At 38.4% G+C, this 7,935-nt stretch overlaps 1 protein-coding gene across 1 annotated transcript; it reads left to right on the top strand.

Moving 5' to 3' along the window:
• The first annotated feature begins 3,109 nt into the window (after positions 1 to 3,109).
• Positions 3,110 to 5,717, top strand: LOC104851170 (olfactory receptor 8K5-like). The gene is given in 2 exon segments (XM_010608349.1): positions 3,110 to 3,145; positions 4,770 to 5,717. A coding segment is annotated over 1 exon segment (930 nt). The 5' UTR covers positions 3,110 to 3,145; positions 4,770 to 4,787.
• Positions 5,718 to 7,935: the final 2,218 nt, after the last annotated feature.

Genomic DNA, 7,935 nt, shown 5'->3' with positions numbered 1-7,935 from the left:
GGAGTCTTCCAGATAAACTTCTCACAGTCTGTTGAGGGCCTCCTCGGGTCCCCCTCCACCGGAAGCAAGCTCTCCGGGCCCTGAACAAGATGTCAGGGTGGCCTCCCCAAGGCTATCTTGACCCCCAGGAGGCCCAGGAGTGAGGCAAGTCACCCTCAGTCTGTCTCCAAGATCTGGTTATCTCGCTGGGGCCTCCAAAACTGTTAGACCAAAAAGACAACAGTCAGAATGGCGACAGAATATCCAGAGGACTAGGAGAAGTTTATTCAGGCACGTAGACCCCACTCTCAAAGGGAGTGGAGCCCCAAATCACAAAAAAGCAGAGTTTTTATAGGGCTGAACAAGCATGTAACTTTGGGCGTGTTTTTCTCCTCTGGTCTGCAGGTGGTCGTTGCACAATGGGCCTGAGGAGGTAGAGAGGCCCCCACCCCCAGGTCTGTCTATTTCAGACAAGGCTCCACGTTTAACCTTGGAACTGCTTGACCTAATCCAAAGGATGTGAGCAAGCGAGGTTACAGAAACAGGATGAGGGGTTAACAGCCTGGGTTGGGGGTCACACAGGAGATGTGGATGTGGCCAAAGTTCAGGTTCAGGTCAGTATGGAGGCGCTTTTGTCTTTCACTGATGACTTACATGATGTGTTCATTTTCTTGGGCCTCTCTGAAACTTTCTCACCAGGGAACAGGGAACATAGCAATGTTGTCAAAACAAATTTTAAATCTCTCAGATCAATCAGGCAAAATGAAGAAAACAAATTACAGGCTGTTTCCTCAGGGAATATCACCCATTGGGTAGTGAGCCTTAAATTCTTAACCAAACACACACACACACACACACACACAGAGAGAGAGAAAGAGAGAGAGAAAGAGAGAGAGAGAGAGAGAGAGAGAGAGTGATTTCTGAGAAGGAAATCTGATTCTCCTTTCTAGATGAGAAAGAACAGCCCTCACTTTGGATGCTCCCCTGCATTTGGTAAGTCTCCCTCACTTTTGGATTTGGCTGTAGACACTAACGGTCAGGATGGCTGATTTGTTTAAATGCACTGCAAAATTCAGTATCTCCCTGTGAACTGCAGGCTCTTGAAAAAGCGTTTTTGCTTTTAGGAACAAAAAACAGGGCGCCCAACAAATACCCCAGATCCATCAGATGGTTGAGATTTTCACAAGGCATTTAGATAATGTGAGTCATAAGGGAGTTAGGAAACATAGAAAGTGCATCACCTGACTCATCAAGTGGAATTGAGGAAGTTTAGGAATTCGAAGTAAAATCCAGAATGCTGAGTTTCATTTGGTCTTGAAATGCATGACAGGTTGTACTAATATGCTATATTTTATCATTAAAATATCATTTTCCACTAACATATAACAACACCATTTTGAAAAAATTAAAGTAGTAGTTCATAGTAAAATTTCCTGAAGTGTAAATAATTTTCTCTGTGGGGTAGTTAATGCATCAATATGTAGATATTTCAGTCTTTGATTGTACTTTCCAAAATGTTGCTTATTTCTGGCTCCATTTTCTTTTCACACAGTATATTCACTGTGTGGATAATACAAACCTTGAATATATAGAACTAATGAGATGTTTTTTAAAGCTTTTGAAGTTATGAAGAAAACCTTGACCTCCCAGTAACTGTTAAAAAAAATTGAGCGTGCATAACTAGTTCTTCAACATACTTTTTGAACGCTGCCTACCCCAGGAAATAGCTCCAAGTGGGAATACTTAAAATGTATACAATGAGATATTCTGAAGAGCTCAGAGGTATTCTTTTTCAAATAGGAAAGTACGGTAGAATGAAAGCATGTTTATAGCTTCATGGCTTTTTTTAAAATTGAGCTTATTGGTACATTTTAGGTATACAGTACAGTTACATTCTTCATTGGGATCTTGTACCTTTACATGACAGGTCTTGGTTCTCATTTGTCCCCTTGTCCCTGCCCTCTCTTCACCCCCTCTCCCCTCCCCGTTTACAAACACTTTATTTCCATCTTTTCATTTCCTCATATTTTTTTTTCTTTTCCCTAATTACCTTTCCCCTACCCTTCCCACTTTCCCTACACCTTTAACCCTTTTCTTCCTATTTCACATGGTCGATTATCTCATTAGTATCTTATGTGCTATTATATATATTCATGGCAATGTAAAATGGACACTAGGAATGGAGGTAGATGTAAAACAATTCAAAGCTCTAACAAAGGAACTGGGAAAATGAAAATAGAAATAAAAATGGAAACAAAGATTTTATTTTACATAGGGAGAGGAGAGGGCCAGGGTGGTAATGAGATAAAATTGAAATAAAAATATTTTTTAAAACAGCTCTAGGGCCAGGGATTTAGTTCAGTGGTGTTGCCTACTATGTCACAACCTTAAGGCCCTGAGGTCCAACGCAGTTCAACAAAAAATAAAATAAAATAAAAATTAATTAATTAATTAATTAATATATAAAAAAGCTCTAGGGGCCAGGGATTGAGCTCAGTGGTGCCACCTTCTGCCTTGCAAGTGCAAAAGCCTGAATTCAATCCCCAGTACAAAAAAACAAAAAACAAAAGCAAGCTCCAGAATCCCTGGAAATATTAGAGAAATTTACATTCATGAGATTGGTGATACATTTCTGGATCCTTTTTCTCAATCAAATCCTCTTCTATTCTACAGTAAAACCTTAAGACTGCAAATCCTATAACTAGCAAATTCAAAATTAAATTTTCAGAAGGACACATATTCTGGCTCATGAGTTGGGGGAAGACGTCTGGCAGAGGTGTGGGACTCAGATGAAGCAGTCATTGACCACTGCACTAGGGAGAAGGGACACCAGCTGCCCAGCAACCTCCAGGATTGCCCTGTGCCCGGCCCCAATTCCCACCTGAGAAACACAGGAGGGTACCGAGGTGAGCAGATCCCCAGATCTCCTGCTAACTGGGGCCGCTGTGCTTGCAGGGCAGCTGCTCTGAGCTGTGCCTGTCCACTTTGTGATGAACCCTGACTCCTGCTGGCTGTGCGGGGGACCCCGAAGTCCCAGGAAACGCTCCTGTTCTGCATTCCCAGAACAGAACTGCGACATCCCATTTCTTCTGTACAGAAAATCACCTTGGCAGTTCCAGGCTTTTACCGAACTGAGACTGAAAGTGACAGGAAGAGACTTCAAGAGGTGAGGCTGACAGCGTCCCCAGCTTTCATGAGTTCTGCTTGGTTTACGGTCTCGTCACATTAATTTTGGGGATTGAAGGCCAGTAGTTTTTACTGGAGTATTAGAATATCTCAGTGTCATACTTTATTCCATTATAAAATGGTAGACATATTGTGAACACTATTAATAGGTTATATAAATGATGGAAAGATTGTTTTAATGTATCAAAAACTGTCATCTCACTAGTGTCTATTTATGATATAAAGCATATAAAATTAAATGCTCAAACTTCATATGTGATGACAAATAACACTTATCTGAGCATGAATATATTTCAATCTTATGTTTTAAAGTTTAATGTAATTGTGGATTCTTTTTCACTAATATCAAGTCAGATATGGATAAAGGCTAAAAAAGAGTGTAAGTATTTATAGAGAATGAAAAACATTTTTGAATTTCATATCTAATTAATCAAAGCACAAAATGTATTAATATTAATAATAAAATTAAAAATTATGCACAGACATCTTTTCTTATATAAGAATGAAGCATTTATCATTATTAAAAGCCTTAAATTTTACCTCAATTCTGTTACTTGGACTCTGCAAATGTCTGTACAAATTAAAGCACCATGAGTTCAATTAAATCACAAGGGAGTAGAACTTAGAATGTAAACAAAAATGTTACATTGCATTTTTGGAGGTTTGACAATGATAACTTGCTTTGTATATTTAATGATGAAGCTCCACCAGAACTCACTAGAATTCAAGGATTAAGTCAGCAGAGCAAGATATGATCAAGAAACAGTGCAAAATAAATAATCACAAATTTTAACAAGAACAGATTGATATTTATTATCTTTAAATCATCATGTGACGTGGTGAAATAACTTATTGCATTGTTACTGCCACTTTCTGAAGCTATTCTAGAAGTTCTATTTCTTGAGTATCATCAGTTGCCCTTTTTATGGCTGCCTTGGTGTCCTGAATCAATCTGGAGGTCGTTCTGACCTTGGAGAAGAGAGGGAAGTCCCACTGTGACAGATCTGCTGAGGGAGGTAGATGAAACATAGCACACCGATTTTATGGGACTGTCTTTCTTTTGCATGGAAGCTCACAGCAGAATTCATTCATTGACTTCGTTAGTCCACACCTCCTTATACAGTCATGAAAGGAGTCTGTTGGGACTGCATCTCAGAGTAGCAAGAACAATGACATTTATGTGTTTGAACCAAAGGGAATGTATTGAGGCTGACTAATGGCAGTGAGTCTCACTGTAACGGATGTGTTTTGTTTCAACCTTTTCCCCATCTTTCCAACTACCCATGTATACTCAGGAAAAAACACTGTTTCCATCATGTATATAAATACAGCAAAGGTTTCTATATATTCACTGATATGGTTTTGTATATGAGACACATATTCCAATATAACTGTCTTCCTTAACAGTTGAATCTATGCATGTATTTCACATGAATACTTCATTGAGAGAGTGAAAATTATACTCCTTTTTACACTAATGGAATCAAAAAATGGCATTACTATTCTATGGCCAGGGACAACAAATATTTCCTTCTGTGCATGAGTATTGAAATTTATTTGACCACTGTGAATAGAAGTCACACCTTCATCTTCTTCTGTCCCAGAAGAGATATCTGGACGTCATGGGCAGACAGAATCTCACAGTGCCAGCCACCATCATTCTGAGAGCGGTCTCCAGCCTGCCTGAGCTGCAGCTCCCACTCTTTTTTATCTTCCTGGTCATCTATGGTCTCACAGCGGTGGGCAACCTGGGCATGATCATTCTGACCAAGCTGGATTCCCACTTACACACACCAATGTATTTTTTTATCAGACACCTGGCTTACATAGATCTGGGTGATGCCACGGCTATTTATCCAAAAATGCTGCTAAATTTTGTTACAGGTGAAAATACCATTTCCAGCCATGCTTGTGCTGTACAGATGGCTTTCTTCATTACTTTCATTGTCAGTGAACTTTTTATCTTGCCTGCCATGGCCTATGACCGCTACGTGGCCATCTGCAACCCTCTGCTCTACAGCGCTATCATGTCTCCGAGACTTTGCCATGTGCTGGTGAGCATTCTATACCTGTACGGTGTCTTTCAAGGTCTGCTCTTCACTAGTCAGATTTTTACATCAACTTTCTGTACTAATATTCTCAGCCATTTTTACTGCGATAGTGTTTCTGCTTCTTATATGCTGTGTTCAAATGGACCCCATATAGCATCGTCAATTATCAATTTTGCAAGATTTAATGTGACAGCCACACTTCTCGCAGTACTATTATCCTACCTTATGATTGTCTTAGCCATATGTCGAATGCGTTCTGCAGAAGGACAGACAAAGGCTTTCTCTACATGCGCTTCTCACCTGACCGTGGTGGTGGTTTTCTAAGGGACTCTTTTCTTCATGTACGTGCAGTCCAAATCTGTTCAACCCTCTGTAATTGATATACTGTCCTCTGTGTTGTATACGCTAGTGGTCCCCATGCTAAACCCACTGATCTATAGCATTAGGAATAAAGAAGTAAAAAGTGCCTTTTACAGGGTCTTCTGGAAGTTTAGAGTTTGAATTTAGTGTTTCTTATAGAATGTTAGCTGAGTAGACTAGGATATTTTTAGAAAGGAAATGTCATTTGACAAAATAAAACTAAAAAGACATTGTCTCTTGACAGCATTGTCATTTAACAAGGATATATTTTAGACTGCACAGGGAAAATTCACTCTTATACACCTGTATAGAGATAGATAGATAGATAGATAGATAGATAGATAGATAGATAGATAGACACATGATAAAAAGATAGATATTGTATCTCATTTATCCTCACATTTTAAAGTATCCATTAAATGTCACTTCTTCCTCTAAATTTCTTGGATTTTGCACAATATTTCTGCTTTAGAAACTTCTTTAAATGAAAATGGGGATTACATTGAACATCAATAAACTATGTGTTTGATTTTCATTGATAGCTGTGATATTTCTTTTTTGGCACATTGCTTCTTTCCCTTATTTTTTTTTGTATATACTGAACCTGCAGCTACAGTTCACAAGGTGAACTTCTTGCATGTAAACTGCATATACATTCATCGTGTGTGGATTTTTGTGCAGGCAAATATATGAGTTGTTCTAGGCCAGCACATACAGCATTTTAGCTCACCACCTGAAGTATCTAGTAGAGAACTTAGAGGCAGAGCTACTGAGGGCTGTTTTGAGTCTAGGAAAAAGTCTCCAACTAGATGTATTTGCCGTCTTTAATATTTAATCCCTCTCGGGATAATAAATAAAAACAATACCAAATATCCATTAATATAAATTTCACGATATTCAACATATAATCACAAAAGACCCAAAAATGTCCATCAATTTGATCTCTATTCAGAAACTAACTAAAGAGCAGATGTTTTAAGATAATATCCATAAATGTGTTTAATAGAAAATTTTAACAGAAACACGATAGTTAGAGGAAAAAAATTCAAGATGCAAAAATCTAATGAGGCTCCTGAAAATGACAATACAACATTAATTATAAATATGTATTGAATCCCTAAAACATTGGATTGTACATAGAAAATGTGAAGATGATACATTCACAAATCACACTAGAGTCTCCCCTAACCTAATCCCTTCAGAAACAAAACATTGACCAAAATTATTTATTGTACATAGAAAATGTGCAGATGACATATTCACAAATCACACTAGAGTTTCCCCTAACCGAATCCCTTCAGAAACAAAACATTGACGAAAATTATTAATATAATCTCAGTTTTTGTTCAGTAGAACAAAAACAACATATGCAATATATATAAATTGTAGGTCCAATTGGGGAATAAACTACAGAAGGCAAAAAATTTCAGAAATAATTGTTTAAAACTTCATACCAGATATTCTGAGTGCGGTGGGGACATCTGCACCTCCAGCACTCAGGAGGCTGAGAAAGGAGAACTGTGAGAGCTCCTGGCCAACCAGGGCTACACAGTCAGGGCACAGTCTGCCTGAGCTTTATGGGAAGGTACTGCAGAAGAAAAATAATAACATCAGAGCTATGGGATGAGTAACTGCAATTACAGTACAGAAAAGAAAGTAATCCACATCTAAATAGAGGTATTGAGTAAACACGAAATCTTTTTTTAATCAAACCTGATTATTTGATCCATGTTTCATGTGGAAATGCTCCTGATTTTTCTACTTATGAAAGGAAGAGTGCATGTCTCAAGTATGAGGTATGAGGGACGTGGTATTTCTTACATTGCATTATCGATGTGACTGCACGAAATATGATTGGACGGTGGTGGAATCCCAGCCCAAGAAATAAAATCACGGAGCAGACACTGCAGTAAAGCACTGCCTCATCAAAAATGTGAGGCTGAAGTCTAAAGAAAGGACACAACATGCTTCCCATTCATTTAGACATTCAGCATTTATTTCACATGTGGCAGTAACTTCATTGTACACAATTTATAAAGGCTTTCTATATTTTTAAGCTATCTCAAATTCCTGAGATAATTGACATACATTAATTCAGTGCTTGCTCACTGTTTTATGATGAAATATAAATAATGTAGAGGGCCAGGCTACCTGACATAGGTCCTGTAGACTCAAAAGTCGACATAACTGGATTTAGGAACAGAAAAGTTTTTGTTTTTGTTCTTGTTTTTAAAGCATAGGATTTCTGACTGTATGTGGGAAAATTCCTATGCACAACCCTCCTAGGGCCAGATAACTTCTGCTGAGAACAACAGGGAGGCGTCCAGCGAGAGGGAAGGACCTGCTACCACTCATCCTG

This window comes from Fukomys damarensis, unplaced genomic scaffold (genome assembly GCF_012274545.1).
Source record: "Fukomys damarensis isolate Sample0158 unplaced genomic scaffold, DMR_v1.0_HiC HiC_scaffold_27, whole genome shotgun sequence".
Taxonomy (NCBI): domain Eukaryota; kingdom Metazoa; phylum Chordata; class Mammalia; order Rodentia; family Bathyergidae; genus Fukomys; species Fukomys damarensis.
Note: the sequence above shows the minus strand (reverse complement) of the source record. Positions and strands in the feature narration are given on the sequence as shown.